Source organism: Vipera berus, assembly GCF_964194415.1.
Source record: "Vipera berus genome assembly, chromosome: 1".
NCBI classification, from domain to species: domain Eukaryota; kingdom Metazoa; phylum Chordata; class Lepidosauria; order Squamata; family Viperidae; genus Vipera; species Vipera berus.
In genome coordinates, this window is record NC_138202.1 from 121,991,264 (window position 1) to 122,016,394 (window position 25,131).

Below are 25,131 nucleotides of genomic sequence, written 5' to 3' on the forward strand. Positions count from 1 at the left end.
CATAGCCAGCCATGTGTGGATGCCTTTCAAGGATACCACTTTGTTTCCCGAGCACTCTGGATCATACCAGTTGAAATTATTTTTTAAAAAAGTTATACACCTAAACTCTTTAACCTGTTCTATATATTTTCACAAGGCAATTCCTCTAGCTAGTTTTGTTCTTCATCCTTAAAGCTGTAAGAAGCTTTATCTAAATGTAAGTGTATAGGGCAGGGGTAGGCAACCTCGGCTCTTTTATGACTCATGGACTTCAACTCCCAGAATTCCTGAGTCATGCTGACTCAGGAATTCTGGGAGTTGAAGTCCATGAGTCATAAAAGAGCCGAGGTTGCCTACCCCTGGTATAGGAGATGGTAACCCTAAACACCAAGGAAGGAAGCAATCTTTTTAAAATATCCAACTCAGGCTTGATTTTATCCTCTGTTAAGATGGTAATAAATTAAAGGAGGTAAAAAAAAGAATAACCTAAATACCACTGCAATTTGGTGAAATACAATGCTCACCCTTTGTGGAAACAGGCAGGATACCAAATGGGAGAATTTGGTCTTTGAATTACCTGTCATTGATAGCCTTTTTACCGATTTTTCAGAAAGGTTAAAATAATTCCTCCCTAACCTCTTTCCAAACATTTCTGAGACAGCGTTAATTGCAAATGAGTTTATTGATAAATGTCTTCCATTTTGTACCAGGCCAGCACTCTGCATTACAAAAGAGACCAGATCCACTCCAAGTTACAGACATGTTGAACAGGATTGTGTTATCTGTAGTCATTATTTCAAGAAAATTTTGCTAGAAGGGCCGGTGTGTGTGTGGGGGGGTGGGGGGGTAAGCCACAGGCCTAGACCTCTTCTTGCTACCAAGAGAGTCCAACTTACTCTTTTTTGCAGTTACTGGTCTGGAAGAGTCCTTGCTGCTCTAAGGGAGAAACTTGATGTCCAACCCCTGCCTTTAGAGCAGCCTTGCTGGGACTGCAACTCCCCCAATTCTCTCGCAGCAGGGCCATCACGCTAGCTAGGAATTCTGGGAGTCCAGATATCATTCTGTACATGACTGCGGGTTGGGGAAGGTGCCAAGGCAATGTGCTCCTGGGCAGCTAAAGAAGATGCTGCAGCCCAGGCCTCTGAGGAGCTTCTGGCTTTCTTAACCCACCACCTCCTCTCTGGACAGACCATTCAAGACCACCCCCCACTCTTCAGCCAGGCTCTCTTAAGAGGGCAACAAGCAGCAGGGAAGAGGGCTCACGAGTATCAAAGGCCTGGGCTCTATGTTAATTCTGGAGCAGCAAGACAGCTCCTTCTACAGCAAACAGGCTGTAGCCTGCCTGAGCCAGTGAGTGCTACATGCTACGCAGCAGAAAGAACAAAGGGAGGAAAATCACACACTTGCCAGTCCGCCGCCCCCGACCCCCCCCCCGACCCCAATCCCCCCCTGCAGGTTCAGGGGGAGAGAAGAGAAAGTGAAGTCCAGTCCTGAGCAGCCTTCAAGGAGAACGGATGCTGGAGAGGCAATCCCCATGGCTCTTCCAGACTCAGAAGACACCTGAGGAAACAAGCAAGGAGACAGAAGGAGGGGCAGGGAGAGAAAAATACAGACGAGTGAATTAGACAAGAGTGAAAAGTGGGTAGCAGCCAGCAGTGTCTGAACCGTGACGTATTCTCCAAAGAAAGCGGGGTGGATACTTTAGCATCAAGACAGTTGCTGCAACCCCGTGAGATCATGCCAGAACCACTCTGTTCCAACCTTGGTATGGCAAGGGAGGGGGTGCACTGGTGTTGACCCGGAATTAGGGGAATTAGCATCCCACCAGACTCAAGGTTGACTCAGCCTTCCATCCTTCCGAGGGAGGTAAAATGAGGACCCAGATTGTTGGGGGCAATTAAGCTGACTTTGTAATAATGCCGCTTGGGGTGTGTGTGAAAGCCCCAATAAGCAGGCATATACATAGAATGAAGGCTACTGCTAAGCTTGTAAGCCGCCGTGAGTCTTCGGAGAAGGGCGGGATATAAATGGAATTTTTTACAAAAATAAGGAATGTGTACCCCAGAAGAGTTACTATTAATGAACTACTGGTAGTAAAGAAGATTTCCACCTTTTTTTACTAAGCCTTGTCTATTATTGATCACAATATTTGCTCTACCAAGACTCTATCGCAAAGGGAGTAGGAGTGGGTGGAAAGAAGGCAGCAAGGCCTCCAAATCTTGCCACTGGCTTTCTCCAAATGAAGGAAATTAGAGATGCAGTTTACCCAGCAAAATAGAGATGAAAACTTTAGCTGGAGTTACACTTGTGAAGAGGAGCCCTGTAATGAACATACCAGTGAAACAGATTCTCTCCGCCTCACCCATATTTATCTACTACCTTTGCACAGAGCTCACTGTTTGTCTATATGCGTATACAGACACAAAACCTACTCACTATTAATCTCAAGCTTTCCTTCCCATTTTGGCTACATAATTGAGTAACAAGTCCTTATTGGTATTTTGGAGGAGGTGTCAAAAATCTTTCCGAATTTACAGCAAAAGTTTTCACATCACTTGCTAGATCCTGATTTACTTTTTGTGCATCTGTGAATGTTACCAGAAACATTTAATGAAATATTTATTTTGCCTCCACTTTGTTACGCTTGTACTTCTAATCTTGCCTTCATACAGTATCATCTGGATTTGGTGAATTGGCCTAACACAGCAAAGGATAACCAAGCCAATAGATCCCTCATAAACATTTTTTTCTTTCTCTGTCATCCTCCCCCAACCTCTTGCCTCCTTGTCAGGGTGAAAGCAAAGAAAATGGGAACACAAGCACAGGGTAGTTTGCACAGAGACAAGCAAGTTAAAACCAGGGTGGGGTATATTCTTATATTTTCCCTGAGCAAATACATGCATCTGCAACCAGAATAATCCAGATAACTCTGTAAATGTTCTTTGTTCTTGCCTCTACAAGGCATTTTTCAAAATAAACTTTAAAATCATAAACGGGGGGGGGGGGGGGATTAAAAAAAAAAGAATGGAAGGAAAGCTCATAGCGTTCCTGCAACCTGGAGTTTTCTTTAAAAGTTTGAATCATTTTGGACTATGGTATGTGCCAAGGGTATTACAAATATACACAGCCCTTCTGGTGAATGCTGTTTCAACTGATCAGGTAAAATAAATGTTGGAGGATTACCTGCAGGGAGCCAGCATGGAGGGGTGTCAGACAGAATATGCCTGTCCTTCAGGGTCTGTGGCATGGGAAGCACAGAAGGGAAGGATGGGCAGGCGAGCAGACAAGCGGCGGCAGCAGTAGAGAAAGAAAGAGGGCACCAACAAGTTACATTCCTACATCAAGCATCCACCGAAGCCTTTTCCAGGGCCTGCCACCAAGGGTAGACAAAAGGAAAGAGAAAGGCAAAGGACTGCAAACCCACCAGATCCCGTACCCTCACCCCCACCCTCCGACCCTGATGCAGATGACGGGAGGTGGGGGTGGCGGGAAGGAAATAGCAGGTGCAAGTTACCCACAAGCGATAAAGTGAGCAGTGAGCGGGTGGTGTCTGCAGGAGAAAACGCCATGCCAATAAATAAAAAGATGTACAGTCTCTTCAACTAGTGATTCGATTTGAAGATCACAATCTGGGGACAAGGGTCATGCAAGCAGTGAAGCTATCTAGGATTCCTTGCCCCCTGTACAGATAAAATAACGGGACTAAGACCTACAGTGGGAGGTAACGACAACCTGAATAGATCTGCATAGCAAATTTCTTGCCTTGCCTCCCTGTCCCCACTTTCTACTTGTCCAAGACAAAACATTCACAAATTGGGCTATTGGAAGACTGTGAAAACTGCCGATAGAGAAGGGATGCTCTGATTTTATAACATCCTGGGATGGTCTTTGAAGCAAAATTGAATTGAGTTTTTAATCTCCTTTATACTGTACATTACAACTCTGTCTGCACAATATGCTTGACGACAAATTGAATTCATTTCAGGATTCACCCAATGAGCTAGTGAAATGTGCTGGGTTCACACATAACACACTAAAGAAACCACAATTAGAATTAATCAAGTCTGTCGTATGCTACTGCAACCACTAGGTCCTTAACTGATCTGGTTAAGTATTTTGTGCAAACACAACTGGACAGTTATTAGCTAAGGAAGGCACAGTGTTGGTAGTAAGGATGAGGAGAAGGTGGCAGAAAAAGGCCCCAACCCCCTAAGTGTGCTCTAGAATCATCCTCATTTAGGACAGGCCCAAACTCAGTCACTCCCACCAAATATAAAAAACCCTGGGCTTTAAATATCTCATTTTCTTCTCATGTTACCCAGGGCTCAACTATAACAGTAACCAAGGAGCAGCAGCCAATAATAATTCCCCAAGACAAATATCTCTGGTACAGCGGAACAGCAAGGCCACGCAGTCAGACCATGCAGTTAAGCCATGCAATAAAACAGCAAAATAGAGGGTAGAGCCTGAATTTGTACAACGAACCAGGGCTCTATAGCCCAGGAGATGCCTAGACAAGCCTCCTCCTTTCCCCCCCCCCCGCTTTTGTGCCAAATTACACATACCAAGTTACAGAATCTGCTCCTGCCCTTTACTCAGTGGTACCAGCTTAGTGACTGGATGGGCCTGCAGGCTATCCTGTTAGCAACCAATCAGAGCCGTCCTCGAGATCCCACCCTCCATTGGCTAAGGTCCAGAACGTACCAGCCAATGAAATACAGTCTTGGTGAGCTCACAGGAGGCGGCACTGGGTGTCTTTCTTCTTCTTAGGTGAAGGGTCTCTGGTTTTGCCCCTCCCCTTTCCATCCCCTCCCACAGGCCCTGCGGGGCTTTTGGATGGGCCACCCGCTTGGCTGTCCGTGACAAGACTCCCTTGTGGCAACTGTGACTTTCCTTTGGATTGCTTTTTCGTGGGGCTTCTCGCACCTGCTCTGTGCTGGTTCTTGGCCTCCATCTCAGACAGGCTGTAGGCCATAGCAAGCTGAAGATCCTCATCCTCTTCATCGCTGTCTGTGTACAAGATCACTGGGGAGGAGCTTGGGGATGGGCGCTTGGGCGGTGGGCGCTGAGGTGATGTCACTGGAGAAGATGCTGACGGCCCGCGGTTCTGTAGCGCTTGCTGCTCACGCCGGCTCAGTTCCAAGCCTAATGCCAAGTCGTCTGGGATCCCTGCAAGGGACATGTTTCAGCCGACAGCTGCAGAAGTCATCCTCCAGTATCCCTTTCCCCCACTCCACCACATATGACTGCAGATGTGCCTATATCCATCTTGACACAGCATTAATCAGAAAAGTCAACAGCCCAGGAAATCTTTGCTGGATTACGATGCCTGAAATTTCCCAGCAAATATAGCTATGTGAGGTGATGTATGCTGACATCCCATTTGTCATAAAGACCCCAGATTTCTGCAGGTAGGCAGGCTGGGATTATGTGATCTGCAGAATTAGAAGCAGCGGCAACGCCTGTGCTATGTTCCCCAGACTTCCTCTAGCGCACAGTAAGAGACCCTGATTTCAAGTCCTGCCTTCACCATGAAACCAGATGAGTTGACTTTGGGCCAGTCACTCTCTCTCTCTCCCAGCCCAACTCATCTCACAGGGTTGTCAGAAAAATAGAAGAAGGAAAGTTGGATATGATGAGTTATATGTAAAAATAAAAAAGGCAGGATTATAAATAAACAAATAAAAAGGACATATTTTAGAGGTGGCTACCATAAGGGGCAAAACAGGCACATTAACATTAAGTTTAATGCATGCTTTTTGCCCGAGGCAATTATTCCAAAAAACCCAATTCCAGTCCTGCTCACTTTGGTGACGATGGCTGTTCCTCCAGGCATTTGGGCCAAGAAGTTAAGTTTGCTGAGCCAGCTATTTGTTTTACTGCAAGCTGTTTACAACCTCAGACATTTATTATTGGAATTGTTTTGTTTTAACTTTGTACACAGCCCAGAAACGCTGCTGTGAAATGGGCAGTCATAAAACCATCAACCCCCTTTCACTCCGGAGGCCAAAAAAATATTCTGACCGTCTAATATAGAAGTTCTTAAGATATTCACAGTTCTCTTCCTCTAAAGCTACTCACCATTAATCTGGATGGATTTCAGTTCTCCATCTTCTTCCACTTCTACCCTCTCTTGTCCATTTTCAATCATCCTAATAAATAGGAGAGAGGGGAAACAGTGAAGTTATTTCATGAGACAGCGTATCTGCTTACTTTGAACCATGTTGAGTCCATGTGATAAATAAAATCAACTCAACATGGCTCAAAGCTGGTTGATGTGCTATCTTCATGAAGTTACTTCACTTCTAATGAATAAACTAGTAATAAATTTAAATAAAACACATCTGTGTCACTGCAATCTAATGGACTCTCAGCAGCTTACATAGAAAGAAACATACAAGCCTTCCAATATAAAAATAAAAATGTAACAGCAAATCCGAGAAACTGATCTTGATTTACCAATCATCCAGGGAGATTACTCCTTTCTCTCTGCTCAGATTAAAGAAGCAACTCTAAACCTGTTAACACCAGTGGCACAGCATACCACTGAAATCCTACAAGATTCAAAAACTCCTAATTGCTGATTAAAAATGTGACCGAGGCCAAAACATTGAAAATGGTTTTTTGCTTTGTAATGCTGGGCTAATAGAGTCAATTGCCTTAACTGAAAAACTTACTCAGAAGCTTAGAATGCCTTGTAATCATTTGTAAGCTTACCTCCTGCTTTCTGATCTAATGAGCCCTACAGTGGTTATTAAAAAAGGGAAAAAAACTAAGGGCACAATGATGCCCCAAGAAAAGCTGGACTGGGCAAAAGCTGTCGTGTCAGCATTCAGAAGCACACCTGAACTGTAAATGTAAATTTTTTTCAAGAGCAATTGCAGCCCTGTACAGAATGGAATTCCCAGCCACCATGTGAAAAAAGTTACAGAGCATCACACTTGTGCAGTTAGAGACATGCAGTATTCAAATTTAAAACAAGACAAGGGCCTCAAGTGCACTTCCGTCCTGAGTCCATGCAGCCATGTTTTGAGCATGGCTCCATTATGGAGCAACCTCACAATACAGTTATATACATACATACATACATACATACATACATACATACATAAACTGATGCATCTAAGAAAGGAGCTATGCACAGTTCAGCTTACCCCCCATCACTTTTCTTGTCTCTCTATTCCCTGCACTCCATAATGTTTAATTTCCAAAATATTGACATTAAAAAAGTAACATATTTACAGGACAGCCCTTGATCAAGGCAATTGTCACACCCAACTCTGAAATACAGCTATATCCCAGTATCCAACAGTGTTGTTGGGCTAGATGGCTATTGGTCCAAGTCAATATGTACAATATGATCCGATTCCACACTGCACTAAATTATAGTTTATTTAATCATTACTTAAAATGTGAAGTATGGTGGTCTGAGAGCACAAAGCATGCTAAACCTAAATTGTTTGGGCTCCAAACAAAACAAGCTACATTATTTTTCACTAGAATGGGTGAACAAGTCTGTATCTCGCTGCAGGCTTTTTATACTGGGCAAGCAGTAAGCCTCCACTACGGATAAGAGATGAGTTATATGAGGCGCTTTAAGAGGAAACAGAAACGAAACAGTAGAAATGAAGCAAAAAAAAATGGGTAGGCTCCAGAAACATGATGAAAGAATGGGCCCGAACATCCTCGAAGAGGATCACAAATCTGTCCTACAAGACCAGAAGTTGACAGAAAGGTAAACAAGGAACAAATCAGATTAAAATGCCCATCAAACACTAAGACACAAAGAGATTCCCTGTCCAGAACGGGTGGTTCCAATGTGACAAATAAATAAACGGTAAGTTAAACTTACCTCTTGGTGGTAATGCGCTTGCCATTGATGAACCTCGTTGAAGTGGAGACAGAGCGGAAGCCCATCCCTGCATTGAGTCCTGGACCAAGCGAAGATGCGAAGAACTCTACAAGGGAGAGCACCAGAATAACTTGCAAGGGATGGCACAGTGGTCCCCGGCACCAAGGAAAAGGAAGTACTCCAGCAAGGGAACTGATACACAATACACAAAAGCTTTCTTTTGAGATTCCAGAGTAGGCAAACAGAAATGCCGCTTGGGGTGTGTGTGTGAAAGCCCTAATAAGCAGGCATATACATAGAATGAAGGCTACTGCTAAGCTTGTAAGCCGCCCTGAGTCTTCGGAGAAGGGCGGGATATAAATGGAATTAAAATAAAAAATAAATAAATAAATGCTGGAGAAGTTACAGAGACAAAAAGGGGCTTAAAACCAGTTAAGTGACAATTGGCCGAACCCAATGAGACGAAAAGGGGGAAGAAGCTAACAGATAGTCCTTGACTTACAACCATTCATGTCGTGACCATTTGAATCTACAATGGCACTCAAAAAGTGACTTATGCCTGCTCCTCGCACTTCTGATTAGTGCAGCATCTTTACGGTCACACGGTTAAAATTCGGAGGCTTGGCAACTGGCATGGGTTTACAACAGTTGTGGTGTTCCCAGGGCCGTGATCACCCTTTGTGACCTTCCCAGCTGGATTCCAACAAGCAAAGTCAATGGGGGAATACGTTTAATGATTCACTTAACAAACTGGCAAAAAAAAGGTCACAAAATTGGATGCCACTCATTTAACAACCGCCTTTAGTAACGGCAATCTTGGTTCCAAATACGCTGTCTATATTCCAGCTGTTTTTTTCTTACCTGATGACGCAGGAAAAGGGGCAAAGAAAGGCCCTGCTGCAGGGTGCCGGGGCACAGGTCCACGTAAGTCTGCAAATGGGTCATCTGGAATGAAACAAAGAGGTGGAAGCATCCGTAGCTCCCAGGACATTCCACCACAGAGCAGCCTTCTCAAGTCGTATCCCCTGCTTTACAGGAGTTAAGGTGAATGAGAAAACTCCTCCATATTATAGGAAAAAGTAATCTATAGGATTAGAGTTTCCAAAAAAAGGAAAACAAGAAAAATATCCTCCGTGCTTTTGGTCTAATCCTAGTCAATTTCTTTTTCTTGTTTTGATGAGCTGTGGTGGCGCAGTGGTTAGAAGGCAGTATTGCAGGCTAATTCAGCCCACTGCCAGGAGTTCAATCCTCACCGGCTCAAGGTTGACTCAGACTTCCATCCTTCCGAGGTCGGTAAAATGAGGAGTCAGATTGTTGGGGGCGATATGCTGACTCTGTAAACCACTTTGAGAGGGCTGTAAAGCACTGTGAAGCAGTATATAAGACTTATTGCTATTGATACAGTCCCTTATCTCCTTTCAGAATCTGGTTACTTGTACTCTCAGCTATGCATCAAGGGAAAATTAAATTTGAGCCTTTTTTCTCTCCCATTCTTCTCCAAGAAAAAAAAAGACTAGTTTGAACATTACAAACAGCCACTTACCAAAAAAGTCAGCAAATGGATCTCGCCCTCCAAAGAACTCTCGGAAAACGTCATGGGCGCTACGGAAAGTGAAAGTGAATTCTGGTCCTGGATGAGCTCTGGAGCCACCAGAACCAGCTAGGAAAAAGTGAAAAAACAATATTAATATGTCTGCTTAAAAAGCAAAGAAAGAATGTGACAAAGCTGCAATATGTGCTGTAGGTGTAAGAAAGCAAAGATGTTGAAATATTGGAAAATTAAGAACGCTACATCCTGGCTCCTAAGTTGGCTAGCAGTGGATTGCAACTAGCCGTTTTTGCGGGCCCAAGCAAACAGCTTGTAAAAACAGCGACTTGTACCTGGTCAGCCAAGAACAAGGCAAAAACCTAACGTTGGATAAACCCATTTACAAAAACATGAAGAGCTTATAATTCATAGAAATCCCTTGGACCAGGGGGATTTTAGTTAGTCAAACTTTACAAAGCTAGATTTGCACAAAAGGTGCCTTCATTTTGTCCCAGCAGCTAAAGACCTCTCTCATGTTCTCTTCCCAAGGCTCAAACTTGCACACAAGTCGTCCTCCATCTTGCTCAATCTGTGTAGAACAACTGTGCAAGGCATTTGAAAGGGGTGTTCTTGCAAGGTGTATCTGTATCCATAAAGCAAACTTCTTTGAAGTGTTAGAGCATCCGCACCCACCGGTGCAACTGATTTCAAGATTCTCCCCAGTTGTCTCCATATATGTGCCCATGAAAAACTGTTTGTCATTTATGTGTTATCTGTGCATGTTTGGAAGAAACAGCCATCCCAGGATGGTCATAACAACTTTTGGACACTTTTAGTAAACTCCAAACAGCCATTTCAAACTTAAAACACAATGTTTTGAGTTCCAAACGTTCTGGACTTGAAACATTTTGCCCACTACTTAGAGGTTTGTGACTTACTTCCTTCACCTTTTGTTGAACTTTCATCCCATCAATCCCCACCCTTCTTGGCAGTACATTATTATGTTTCTTTTAATCACCCAGCTTGAAGCACAGAGTTTACATTCACTTTAGTTCAACAAAACCCCAGTACTCACCTGCACCCATGAGCCCTTCTTTGCCATATCTGTCGTAGACTTCGCGCTTGCTCTCTGAAAGAATAAACCACTCAAGTTCATAATTACCCCCTTTAGAAACGTGTGGGTCTGGAACAAGCATCTCTTCTCTTAACCTGACCATTGGCCGAACACATCAATTTCGACACAAGAACTATTGTTGAGATTAAATTGGTCTGAGCTCCTGCCAAAGCCAGGATATCCATTCAAGAAATAAAAGGTAGTCCTCAACTTACAACACTTCGCTTAGTCACCATACAAAGTTACAAGGGAAAAAGTGACTTATGACTATTTTTCACAAAGAGAATTGATGCTGCCTTAATGTTTACATCATTTCATCCTGGAAAAAGCCAGCCCAAGTTAGAATCGCAGTGCAGCTGAGAAATGAAACTGAGAGAAATTTGTCAAATGGAGTTTTAAACTTAAAAGAACTCCATTTAAAAAGTCCACATTTGTTTGGACAACTTGCCCCAAAGTCAAAAGTCTTCTAGAATATAAGCACACTTAAAACTGAAGGAGTAAAACAAATACCTGGACCAAGATCTCCAAATTGCCAAGCTCCCTAAACAAAAATAATGGCCTGCTTAAGCTTTGCAGATGCTGGCTCGTAAGTTATTTTTAATTAGCACTTGTGTTTTTAAAACAGGAACTAGAAAATAATTGCAAAAACTAACTAGTGCCGACTTCCACTTTACTATTCTGCTTATCCATCTATAAGCAGAAAATATAACCCATTTTTTGATTGGCATTTGACATTTATTATACAATTATTTGAATTTGTACGTATCCTCCTTTGGTGAACAGAATACTATAGTTCATCGCCAGTACTGTTCAGATAAATTTGGCTTAAGTAGGTTTGTCGTCTTGACTCGTAAATTAGGTCATGGAGATTTTTTTTTCTCCTTCAAAACCTAAATACATTTCTTTCATTTAATAATTAAGTCCCCAAACTAGATGTGGGAACATGCTCTATTCACTTCTAACCTGCTTTTCATTGATAAAATTAATATTAAGAGGAGATTTCCTTATACTGTAGAAATCAGGGTCAGTTTGGTCTGGTAGTTAAGGCAGCAGCCTAGAAATCAGGGCACTATGGGTTCTAGTCCCAATTAGATAACTATCAGCTCAACTCACCTCACAGGGTTATTGTAGGGAAAATAGGAGGAAGGAGTATTAGGTATGTTGGCTGCTTTGAAAAGTAAGAAGGCAGTATGAAAATCTAATAAATAAGTAAATAGTCCCACCTATTTGGCCAGTATCCTGCATAGAGACCAAAGCAGTCGAAATGGCTGAGGAATGAGGGAAGAAAGCCAAAAGCATTTTGCTTACTGTCAGAGAGAACCTCATAGGCCTCTGCTATCTCCTTAAACTTCTGCTCAGCATATTCCTTGTTATCTGGGTTTTTATCTGGGTGCCATTGCAGGGCTTTCTTCCTGTACCTGTGGATAACAACACAGAGGGTAGTATATACCTGCGAGGGATCCCATTCCATGAGATTCCAAAATGCCTTAAAAACCATCCTATCATAGCTGTATCTCTCTGTGATTTCTTCCTGCTGACAGCCATGGGCCTTCAAGAGAACAGATTCCCCTCAGGTGGCATGAATGGGTTCCTTCTTTGTATGAAGCTTATGGTATATTGTGCAACTGCCCTGCTTCAAACCTGGGATTTTTTTTTTTTTTTTGAGGCTGATAATGGGTCAGTTTAAAAAAGGTCTTCTATCTGTAACTCTCCCAAGCTTTATCATGGCTGCTTTCTTCTTTTTTTCTTGACAAAAATACTCAGGGAATGGATAGCTCCACCAGGCCTTTTGACTGGTAGAACCAGAAAATTTCCATTTAGAAGCATTTCTTCTGAGGGAGTTATCCAAAGAGCCCAGGCATCATAAGATAACAAAAAGTGAACACTTTCTTGCCAGTCCTGGACTCCCACCTACATCCCCTCCAGTTGCTTAAATATAACCAGGGCTTTTTTTTGTCATAGAACACTCAGAATGGGGGAGTTCCGGCACCTTTTTTGGATGGAACCTTGTAGGGTAGGCAAGGCGGGTTGCATGACATGTGTGAGTTCTGGCACCTTTTTCTTTTACAAAAAAAGCACTGAATATAACATTTCCAGAAATGATCCATAAAAGCTTTTCTGTGGCAGAGATAGGAAGCTATGAACCTCTAAATATTATGAAAGGAAATATATGTGTCCCAGCATACTGTTACAGGATCCAATTTGGGTCAGTCACCAGGGTTAGAGGTTTAGTCTTCCAAGCTTTCAGACATGGACTCGTGCTACAGCCCATCCCCAGGGAACGTCTCTCTCCCCGAATGTGTAGTCTAATACTATTAAGACTCCAGTTTCCAGCAGATACTCTTGATCACACGATCAAGGACAGAGATCATAGAACCCTCAGGCTAAGTTTTCTGTCAAGGCTTCTCATATGTTCTATTCAGATATTCCCTCATATGTTTAATTCAACATCCAGACAAAAGTAAACAACCTCTCCCTTTCCTAGCTGATCCAGCCTGTAAGCATAGAAATGGTCTCCAGACCTACCACACAATTCTCTGCAGTAGGCAACTTAGCTCCGTACAGTACATAATCACTTCCGTAGGAAAGTGTGTGTGTGTGTGTACTCAAAGGCACTGTAAATAATTTGTAAATAATCCTGCTGTCAGCCTGGAGATCATCTCTTCACTTACATCACTTGTGCAGCTAGGAGACAGAAGGAGCTGCTCACAACTTCTCAAAGGTTCGGATGAACTGGCATGCACAGAGGACAGGCAAGTAGCCAAGTTATTTGTTCATCTGGTAACTTACTTTAAGAGCTGGTGAGATACCTCCAGCCTGTCTGATCTGCTTTAAGATCCCTTCCACTTGTACTAGGAGAAACAGATACTTCTGTTCTTTCAATTAGAGAAGCTTTTCTTACACACTAGCAATGCAACTAATACAGCACAGTTCCCCTGTTCGTTGGCAGAACCTCTCTTTCCTGGCTCTGGGACTTCCTCCCAATCCTTTTCATTCTGGTTAGCTTCCTACTGCCTAATCTAGAACAGAGGTCAGGTTACACGTGTGTGTATGCATTGGGAATAAATGTACATACATAGATTTAAAAGCTAAAGTTTGATGAAATCTCACGTTGGAAACAGAGATTTTACAAAATTTGGCAAGCGCACAGATTTGGGGATTTATTTTAATATGACAACAGTAGCAATATGGTTTGGGAGATCAACAGATGCCATCTAAGTGAATCATGTGGCTATGGTTTCAATGTGAATCTCACTGCTAACACAAGACATAATCTATTGCTTGGCTATCTTGTGCCTTTGCAAGCTATTATCAAGGCTACGGTAGAACACAGTCACCAGGCACAAGGTTGTGAAAATTGTTATCTTGCCACTCATGTGGATAGCCTCTGGTAGAAATAAAAAGAATGCAACTCACGCCTTTTTTATGTCATCTGGAGAGGCATTGCGGGGCACCCCCAGCGCTTCATAATAATCCACCATTGTGTCCACGTATGTTATGTGGGGAAACTAGATTAGGAGACAGAGGAGAATATAAGGCACTTCTCAACAGTTTGCAGTAGGGAAGCCCAGAGAATAACTTTGATAATTTGCAACAAGCCAAGGAGAATGAGTTATCACATCAGTTTTTTCAGAAACACACCGTCAATGAAATTCCCAAAATAATCTCTCTAAGACAGTATCACCCAATGTAGCTCACAGCTCATTTTGCACTTCAGACTGATTGACATCTGAACCAGAAAGCCATGCAAGAGGGAATTCTGTGAATAACCTAAAAGCAGCATATGGAATCATACCCGTTCTAGCCCTGCAGTATGCTTCTCTAACCAATTTATCTCAGAGCTTCTTCACAAGTTAAAAATAAGTTGGCAGAACATATATTAATTATGTAGGGTGTGTAAATATACTTAAAATGGGAATAAGAGCACAAGAGAGACCTCTCATCTTAAGTGTATGTACACCCCCCCCCAAACAGTAGCATGCAAAGGCTCAGGAATTCTGGGAATTGAAGTCCACGAGTCATAAAAGAGCCAAGGTTGCCTACCCCTGGCTTAGGCAGTCTGAAGAAACCTGATGCTTCAATGAATCCCTGAAGGAACGGAAAGTGATACAAACCTCTGTGTGAAACATCTTTCTGGAAACATGCAGTTGCTTACAGATTCAAATAAGAAAACAGTGGAAATGGCTGGTGGGATTATTTGAAAATCCTCCTTTGGCAAAAATAAAAAGTGTCACATGTGTCCTATTTCCAGCTAAGAGTAGCTTTCTAGCTCAGAAACAGTCTTAGATTTCCTTGCATGCATTGCATGTTTGAGATCTCCTTATTGATTTTCAGTAAAGTTCAAGTCTAGGAATTGCGAAGGCTTTATAAAACCTTTATCTTTCGTTCCAATAAAGTATGTTTTGCTGAAATATCGGCTCTCTTTTCAGCCTGTTTTCCCACCACCACCACCGACTGGCTAATTTCTATCCAGTCTGAGTTCAATTTATAGCCCTTCATGGCCCAAGACAAAGAGGAACTAGTGGAGCTTCTTTTCTCAGGGGTCCTTCCCTGAAATCATCTTTGAAAGCCCTGCATCGAGTACTTTCATATTATGCATTGTAGAGAGTGGCTACTTGGAAGCAGGCCTTTTCCATGGGATTTCCCCCACCACCACCCCGCCACTGCCCCCTCCATATTGGCATGTCTTGCCTCTGAGTGGCAGTACTGGGATGCATGGTTTGTATCAACATTAGGAAAAATAAGAATAGGGTATTAGAATGCAAGCTTCTCCTTTCCCCTTTGCATGTGTATTGTATCTGCCTTCAAACAGGGCGGGGCTGGTATTTGCAATGTTCTATCCGCCATCTTGCCAATTCTGCCCTTCTCAAGAGACACTGCTATTAGTGAAGTATGTTGCTCTTCTGAATTCAGATCTTTCTACAGGTACTCCTTGCTTAGCAGCTAAAATTAGGATTGGCAACTCCGTTGCTACACACCACGGTCACTAACCAGAAAATCACTTGACCCTGACAGGCTTACAACATCACTTCCCATTCAGTCATTATGTGAAGTAATTTGTGTGACCCACAACTTACGGTTTTACTTCCATGTTCTGCCTTAACTCTGCTTGCCGCAAGTCAATTGGGAAGCATGCAAGTGGCCGCAGGACTCGGGTCAACCAGACTATTCCATCTCTAACGATGGGGGGTGAGGTGTTACCCCCCGTTGATAGGGCTCGCAACTTGGGCGTCCTCCTGGATTCGCAGCTCACTTTTGAAGACCATATAGGAGCCGTGACCAGGGGGGCTTTTGCCCAGGTTCGCCTGGTGCGCCAGTTGCGACCCCACCTGGACCGAGATGCCCTACGCACAGTCACTCATGCGCTCGTGACCTCCCGTTTAGACTACTGCAACACTCTCTACATGGGGCTGCCCTTGAGGACCACCCGGAGGCTGGTGCAGAATGCAGCCGCGCGAGTTGTGATGGGGGTCTCCTAATACTCCCATGTAACACCTCTACTCCGCGAGCTGCATTGGCTTCCAGTTGCCCTTCGGGTGAGATTCAAGGTGCTGGTGATGACCTATAAAGCCCTAAATGGCGAGGGTCCGGGATATTTGAGGGAACACCTGCTACCAGCATCAAGTTCCCTTCGTCCAGTGCGCTCCCACAGGGAGGGTCTCCTCAGGGTGCCGCCGGTTAAAGACTGCCGGCGGGTAACACCCAGGGATAGGGCCTTCTCAGTGGGTGCGCCTGCCCTGTGGAACCAGCTGCCTGCGGAGCTTAGGACTGCCCCCAACCTCCGTTCATTCCGCCGGGACCTGAAGACCTGGCTCTTCGAGCTCTCTGGCCCAGGCTGAGAATTTTTTAATTTTAATTTTAACTGGGTTTTAATTTTCTCAGGGTTCTATTTAATCTTTTTAAATTTGTTTTAATGTTTGTATTGACTTTCTTTTAAATGCCCTGTAAACCGCCCTGAGTCCTTCAGGAAAGGGTGGTATATAAATCTAAATAAATAAATAAATAAAATGTGAAGAGTGATCACAAAGCTATTTTTATAGGATTATAGTTTTGAATGGTCACTAAACGAGACAGTCTGTGAAGATTACTGTATTTTTTCAGTAATCTTAACCAATTGATATATTAATTTGTAGTTCTTAGAAGCATTTTAATTACTGACTGTTTTTATTTTTATTTATATTTAATATTTCTGAACCACACATTTCTCTCAGATTATTTCACTCTTGTAGTACATTTTAATTATTGTGTTAATAATTTTGATAAAATTGGTGTATTGTAAATAACTGAGATAAACCTAGTTTTCAAGGTTATTCAAATTTTTAATATAAAAGGAATTTTTAAAATTATAATTAATCTCATAGCTTATCCATTATGTGGGTAAAAAATAATTCAATCTGTTTCCTGGATTGTTGTAAACTAAACATCTTGTTCTAAACTAAAAACCTGAGATCCTCCTAAAAAAAACTTTATAAATGAAATTTTTTAGATAAGAATTTCAAATAATTCAAAGACCAAAGTCTTAACACTTGTCTATCACTCGCAACTCTATTCTAACAGGACACGATAGGCATCACCTTTGCCTCTACCAAACTCGTTCTTAAATATTAAGAACTATTACATCTCTAATACTTAATCTACCTAAATGAAATTACGCAAATATTATAATCTTTATTAGACAGGATTATAATGGATCCATTTTAAGTTAGCAATTTAGCATTACCAAGTAGAGTATGCTCTTTAAGCAAGAACTGTTGCCCAGTAATGGCACTCTTTCCTTTTGGCTAGCATTCCCCAATCAACCCACAGCTGCCAGATGTCAGTGTCACAATTCTCATAAATCTCATGGGTGACAAAAGCTGTTGTTTAACAAGCCTAATGTTGATGACCAGATAGGGAGAAGATGACACAGGCCAGCAGATCAGTTCCAAAACCATCAAATCAGCCAGCAATATTTAGCTATTTTCACAGGAAGCTTTATTTGAAAAGAAAATAGTTTGACTTGTTGCAAAGTAAAAATGAAACTCATGTATCTGAGATGTTTATTTCTGTATCAATGTTTCTCTTTCACTTCCTTTCACATTTGAGTAGAACCAAACAGAACACCTCAATAGTGAATGACTTGTCACATATGAAATAAGGTGATGAGATACAAGAGGACAGGAATCCCAAACTTGGGAATGAGAACAGTTTGCCTCTAGGATGCCGCCTGTTTCCATTCTCAAATTAAATCTCACCCAGAAGCTAAAAAAGCAGCTTGTGGCTCAGGGGTGGCTTTAAAGGGCAAAGCAAGTGCATTCCAATCCCCACCCTCAGAACTGCTACGAAAGTTTTGAAATGTCAGCCGCGCCATATAGGGTGATGGACCAGAGTCACCAGATGGCCCGTGAAGCCCTTCAGAAGATACAGTGGTTGAGATGCAGCCCATACACAATACAGTCAATAAGTCCTCGACTTACAACAATTCATTTAGTGACTGTTCAAAGTTACAACATCATTGGAAAAAGTGACATGATCATTTTTCACATATATAGCCGCTGCAGCATCCTCACAGTCTTGTGATCAAAATTCAGACACTTGGCAATTGACTCATATTTAAGACTGTTGCAGTGTCCCAGGATCATGTGATCACCTTTTGCAATCTTCTGTCAAGCAAAGTCAACAGAGAAGCCAGATTCACTTAACCACCATATTAATAACGCCTGAATCAGAATAGTGCTGGAAGGGACCTTGGAGGTCTTCTAGTCCAGCCCCCTGCTCAAGCTTGAGATACTATACTATTTCAGACAAGTGACTGCCCAGTCTCTTCTTAAAAACTCTGGTGATGAAGCACCTACAATGTCTGAAGGCAAGTTGTTCCACTGGTTAATTGTCCTCGCTGTTAGGAAGTTTCTCCTTAATTCCAGGTTGCTTCTCTCCTTGGCTAGTTTCCGTCCATTATTTCTTGTCCTGCCCTCTGGTGCTTTGCATTTATCATCTGCAGTGATTCATTTAACAACTGAAAATGGGGCAAAATTCACTTAACTGATTCACTTAGCATCAGAAATTTTGGGCTCAGTTGTAGTGGTAAGGACTACCTGTACTCAATTGCCAAACTCCTTTCTTATATCCCTTCTCATGCCATCTGGATCTGGCCAGCAAAATGAAAGAACCATAATTCCTTATAGGGCCACAATCTACTTTACAAAGGATTAATGGCTTAGGGAGAGGATAACATGGTATCTCCAATTACAGAGGTCTAAAAGTTGTTGCTTTTCTAAAGGAAAAATACACAACTCTGCCCCTGGTTAATATAAGGCTTCCTCTTTTTTTTAAGATGGGCTTTTTCCACACTGCAGCCTTCAGGTGCTTGAAACCTGTGCATATGCTGTACCATTAGAAGAAACAAATACCACAATTGTTCAGTTCTTCCCCTCCCTGTTGTTGTTGTTAGCTGCGAAGTCGTGTCCGACTCATCGCAACCCTATGGACAACGTTCCTCCAGGCCTTCCTGTCCCCTCCCTAGAAAGGGAAATTTGGTAAGACTCTTGTCCATTTCCACCAGGTCAAAGAAGGGAAAGACACTGTTGAGCAGCTAACCAGCCTTTTAAAGCAGCCAGCCCAGCAGGCAATGGATGTCAAATGCAGGCAGTGGGGAGAGGGAGGGTAGACTGGGGGTATGCCAATAGGTATGGAGGGATTTGTGTAGGACAGAAGGAAGCCCAGCAGGCAGACTAGGTTGCTGAGCTCATATCAGCAGGAGGAGGAAACACCTCACTTGTGACGTGGAGAAAAGGTTTTCCCTAGGGGGTAGGCTGAGACCACATCACCTGTCTTGCCCTCCTTAAATAATAGGTGGCCTGGCCTTGTGCTGTGGCAAGAAGGAAGTGCAGATCAGCCCTAATTTGCAGAACAAACGGGTCTGACAAAGCTGTGCAAACCCAGGTAGTCCTCAACTTACAACCACAACTGAGCCCAAAATTTCTGTTGCTAAGTGAGACATTTAAGTGAATTTTGTCCCACAAAAATTTGCGACCTTTCTTGCCATAGTTGTTAAGTGAATCGCTGCAGTGTTAATTAAGTTAGTGACAAAGTTGTAAACTGAAACTGGCTTCCCCATTGGCTTGGCTTTGTCAGGTCGCAAAAGGTGACCACATGACCCTGGGACTCTGCAAGCATCATAAATATGAACCAGTTGCCAAGCATCTGAATTTTGATCATGTGACCATAGGGATACAACAACAGTCATAAGTGTGAAAAACGGTCATAAGTCACTTTTTCATGCAGCTGTAACTTTGGATGGTCACTAAATGAACTGTTGTAAGTCGAGGACTACCTGCATTGGCAAAATGATATATATCACAGAGATCTTTTGAATGGTTTTGCTTGGCCTGCATCAGGATCTAAAACTATATTTTGGACTCGGTTCCTATAACAATCCTCTCTGATCCCTCTGGAGGCACTTAAAATGCCTGTGTTTAACACCTGGTCTTTCCACCTGCAATTCGGCCCCTTGTGCCCAATTCAGACACACAATCATTTACTCCTTGATACCCAACAACATGGCGTTACCAAGCACCATCTGGGGAGCTGCTTTTGTTTACTTCAGCCACTGCCATCTAACATCTACTCCACAGAATTGCCTCAACTAATGGGGAGTTCCTTTCCAAAAAACCCACCCGTATTCTGTCCTGGGTGTCAGAGATGGGGAATCCCAGATCTCGCTGTGACCCATTCCAACTCAAAGGCAGAAAAGAAGAGCACCCAAGATGACGCAGTCTCTAGTAGGTTGCTGTTGGCTCAGATCTTCTTCATTAAGTATCATTAAGTAGTTTAACAATTATGTCTCGACAGATGGCAGTACCTGGCTGACCTTGGGAGCTAAGCAGGGCTGGGCCTATTTAATAGTTGGATAGGCGGCTTTCAGGAAATCCCAGGTCTGCAGACTAAATTGGGAAGTCCAGACTCTTGGAAGAAATTACTACATGGATGTGTCCATAAAGTCTTGAGAAGTATGTCTAGATCTTTAAGAGACAGAAGGTTGCAGGAAGAACAAGAACAGCCACTCTGACCACACTAGACAAGAAAGGAGAATACAGGTAGTCCTTGTTTAGCAACTGCCTCATTTAGCAACCCTTTGCAGTGATGAAAAAGTAATTTTATGACCAAGCCTTATATTTATGGCCTTCTGCAGCTCTGTAAAGCCAAGGAAAGTTGAAAGTCATAAGCACAGTTGTTGTTCCCTTAACAACTGCTTTGCTTACCAACCAAGTTGCAGGTCCCAACTGCAATTGCTAAAGAAGAACTACCTCTATTGATCCAGCAAAGTTGCACCCTTGTTCGAAAGTTCAGCTCGGTTTAGACTCTTCCTAGCCTCATCATTCAAACTTGCAATCAGAAGTCTGCAAAGGAGTTACATCCTACAATGAAGTGTCATATGGACCCAACTGATTGCTCCTGAATTCAGAATATTCATTTCATACTCCTTGCAGTACAGATACTAAGATGATCTCCTGGACTAAACAAAATGACCAGTTAGCTCATTTGCATCTCTGTTAATACATCTGACACAAAATACATTGTTTCCTCTTTGCTGATATTTCCTTTATGATTTCCCACTCTTCCATCAATGTCTCTTCTACAAAATAAGTAAAGATTGAATAGATGGGGCAACAAGCAAAAATGCTCCCACCCTAAATTTCAGACGATCCCTAGATTTTGCATTCTCTTACTTCACTCTGCCTCAAAGAATAATTTAAAGCAGATTGCACTCCAGGACTTTTAACTAGGGCACAGTGTCAAACTTACTACGTCATGTGACATGTCACATTGCCTTTTTGCATGGGGTGGGCGCGGCTTCGGTATGATGAAACTGGCCCGCGGGCCGGCAGTTTAACACCCCTGGTCTAGGGAAAAAAGGAATGTGACTCTTTTCTTTCCCTACTGCTAAGTTTGTAAGCCGCCCTGAGTCTTCGGAGAATGGCGGGATATAAATGGAATTAAAATAAAAAAATAAATAAAATATAAAGATGCAGAAGTCTTTTATTATGTGATGGCAATACGGATAATCAATAATCAAACAACCTTTCCCCAAATTTTGCTTCTTTCCTTACCTTTTTTTCTCTGATGTGATGAGCTAACAGAAACAGCTTTTCCTCTAGAAAAGAAGCAGAAACAATCTCATCCTTTATTGCTCATTCAGCATCCCTTTGCACTATAAATTCTTCATGATGCCTCCTCCCCACATGCACCAATGTACCACATACACTAATTAAATTGGAGCTTCAGAGCTCATGGCTAGTTCTCTGCAGTGTGCAAAGAAATGATACTAGGATCTGTTTTGTCTCCGTCCATGGATATTTTAGCTCTATAATGACAGCCTGGACATCTATTTTGTTCTAGGAATGATTTTCCAGGCTTCAATATGTGGAAATGCTGAACTGTCAGATTCTCTAACCAAGAACCTTGCCTTCCCAGAAAGGCATGATAATAACACCACCCCTTGTTATGTCAATTTTAAGATGTCACTTGTCACCAGTCATCATGATCTAAACAAATTTTATTAGATTACTTTTCTGGAAATTAAATCCTTCTACCAATCTCACCAAACCTATGTTCCAAATCATGAAAGCATGCCTTGCCTTTTCAATTCGTCCCGGTTATTTTTTCTTATTAACTCTTCATTTCAGGGATGTGTATTTATTTATTTTAACCTAAATACTCCGCGGCAGCTCCATCGTGCTCACGCCAGTTTACAATACGGAGTAGCAACCTGCTGCATTCAGACGGAAAAAAACCGGGACTCCCTGCGCTCTCCCGCAGGGAACTTGCATCGGTTTCCCTAATGAAAAATGCTTATTTTGCTAAAAAGGAGAGTTGCGGATCTTGCTCTGCTTTCGTTTTGTTTTTGTTTGCTTCAGAGGACCGAGAGACAGCATCCGGCCTTAGAGGCGGATCGCGTTTCAGCTTCTCGAGGATTCTAATGGATGCCGCCTTTCTCCCTACTAATGAGACCGGGCACCGTGCACTCGATTTCCCGGGTGGCAAAATAAACCACCACCCCCCTCCCAGCATTTACTTTGGGCTGCTGGGGCTTCTTACCTATACATTTGGAGATCGACGCAAACCCAGGCGCCGGCTGTCTTGGGCCCGCAGCCCCTTTCCACCAGCTCAGAATATTCCCCTTTAGTACGGGTACGTAACAGGGGAGGACGCTCCTCATTCTCCCTTTTACTGCACGGGAATAGTAACCATCCACTGGCGCGCACATCGAATGGAACCGAACCGAGCCATCCCTGGCACTACTTGCTCCGAAAAGGGGGGGGGGAAGGGGGGGGCTCATCATTTCAAGTCACCCCAGAATCTGTGAATTACTATTATTTTTTTTAAAGTCACCTCGCCCATAGATTTGCAAAGAGGAGCCCCTGTTTCTCTCTTGACCGATGACTGCTGCTGCATTTGTTTTTTTTTCCTATCTTGGGGAGGGGGAGCAGATCTGCACGTCCAGGGGTCTCCTTACTGCTAAGGTCCCGAGGGCGCCCCGTCTAACGCTACTACTACTACTGCACGGCCAACCCGTGCGGGGTAGAAGGATGCAGCGGGTTGCTAACTCTCTTTCAGGAGGCACCAAGGCCGGGACTCACCTTAACACCGGAGGGGGCTCCGTCCGGATTCCACCATGGCCACGAGCAGCTCTACGCGCGGCCCAACGCGATTTTTTTTCCCCCTCTACGTTCCTGCCTAGCTCTTGCTGCTGTCAAGTGAGAAAGAGGCCGGCTCCTGCCTGGTCCCGCCCGATGATTGGCGGGGCCCGCCACCAATAGAACGCGCAGCCCCATTGTGACGTTGGAGCGTCGCCCTTTGAACTGGTGAGGTAAGGGCACCCGACCCAGACAACAGCTGCTTTTAAGAGCCCGCTAGAACTCTCTCGACTGGACGTGCGGAGCCGCACCTTGGCCGCCGCAGGCGGGCATCCTTGCTGCATCACCGTGTCTAAGCATTTGCAGTCAGAAGCCGCGCTGGGTTTTTGTTTTTTTTGGGGGGGGGGAACAAAAAACAAAAAAAAAAGATTGAAATTCCTGCGCGCATTCCCCACGGATCTCGATTTTAGTTTCTCTTCTGAATTTACTGCCCGGGACCAAAGTCTATCGACTGGACTTTATAATGCGCAGTAGGAGTAGGGAGAGGGATTTATTTTGGAGCATGTTTATATTTATTTATTTATTTATTTATTTATTTATTTATTTATTTATTTATTTATTTATATTTATTATTTAAATTTATATACCGCCCTATTCCCGTAGGACTCAGGGTGGTTTACAGGGAAAATTAAAATACATAGTATACAAAATCAAAACTATTAATTAAATTACAATCCCTGAAGTTAAACTAAAACCCAATTAAATATATCACCCTGACATTCAAGCAGCCTACACAATCTAATATACTGAATCAAAAGATTGACTTTTTTTAAGATAGTCTGACAGAATCCTTAAGTTTTTTGGCTTAAGATTTATTTATTACTATTATAGAGTTGTGTGAAAACCTGCAGATCTGCTTGCGTATGAATGCAGTAGATTGGATGGCAGAAATTGGCAATAGAGACTCACCTTTTGGGGTTACTGCTTAAAAGTTACTGGTGTTTTTAAATTTTTATCTTGCCTTTTTTATATACAACTCAAGGTGACATACCTAATGTTCCTTCCTCTATTTTTTTCTCTCCACTACTACAACTCTGAGAAGTGAGTTGGGCTAGAAAGAGTAAATTGTTCAAGGTCCCCCAACTGGCATTCATGCCTAAGGTAGGACTAGAAGTCAGTCTCCTGGTTTCTAAGACAGCATTTTCACTAGAACTCCAAACTAGTTCTTACTGATAATATGGTAGTATTGTCAGACCAAACACTTCAGAGTTCCCAATCTTAAAAGTTAAAAAACAAAATGGGGAACTCAGAGCCTTGGTGGAGCAGTGGGCTAATGCCTCCTTAAGTAACACCAGCTGCCTGCAATTAGTGCAGGTTCGCATCCCACCAGGCTCAAGGTTGACTCAGCCTTCCATCCTTCCGAGGTAGGTAAAATGAGGACCCAGATTGTTGGGGGCAATAAGCTGACTTTGTAATAATGCCGCTTGGGGTGTGTGTGTGTGTGTGAAAGCCCTAATAAGCAGGCATATACATAGAATGAAGGCTACTGCTAAGCTTGTAAGCCGCCCTGAGTCTTAGGAGAAGGGCGGGATATAAATGGAATTAAAATAAAAAAATAAATAACTTGTTTTGCAGAAAGATTGAAATCGGCAATAGAAGGACTGAGCTGTGATGCCCCAGAAATCTGGGGAGCTGAGGGGAAAAAAAGTGGATAAGGGTTGTGGACATTTTTTTTTAATCCCATTTATATCCCGCCCTTCTCCGAAGACTCAGGACGGCTTACAATCTAAAGCACAAATCAATGTGCTTAGCAATACTTTAATGTGTTGTGTGAATCCGGCTATGGCTTCACATGTCAATTGTGCTTTATTCAAAATCAGCAGTCTGACCTGCATGCTGAGACAATTGGAAAGTCTCATATAAATTATAGATCAGTCACAGTGCACAATTGCCTTGTTGGTTACTGCAGGTAATTAGAAATTATCAAGTCTGCTGGACTACTGCCTTCATAGTTGTTTTTATTCGAGAGTATCATGGAATA

At 42.9% G+C, this 25,131-nt stretch overlaps 1 protein-coding gene across 1 annotated transcript; it reads right to left on the bottom strand.

Moving 5' to 3' along the window:
- Nucleotides 1-800: 800 nt before the first annotated feature.
- LOC308675743 (dnaJ homolog subfamily B member 2-like) lies at nt 801-23,250 on the bottom strand. The gene is made up of 11 exons (XM_081341265.1): nt 23,094-23,250; nt 21,564-21,607; nt 13,891-13,982; nt 11,782-11,891; nt 10,435-10,488; nt 9,375-9,491; nt 8,693-8,776; nt 7,832-7,937; nt 6,061-6,131; nt 4,906-5,148; nt 801-1,539 (listed from the first exon to the last, which is right to left on the bottom strand). The coding sequence occupies exons 3-11, from the start codon at nt 13,953-13,955 to the stop codon at nt 1,529-1,531; spliced, it is 861 nt and encodes a 286-aa protein (XP_081197391.1). The 5' UTR covers nt 13,956-13,982; nt 21,564-21,607; nt 23,094-23,250; the 3' UTR covers nt 801-1,528.
- Nucleotides 23,251-25,131: the final 1,881 nt, after the last annotated feature.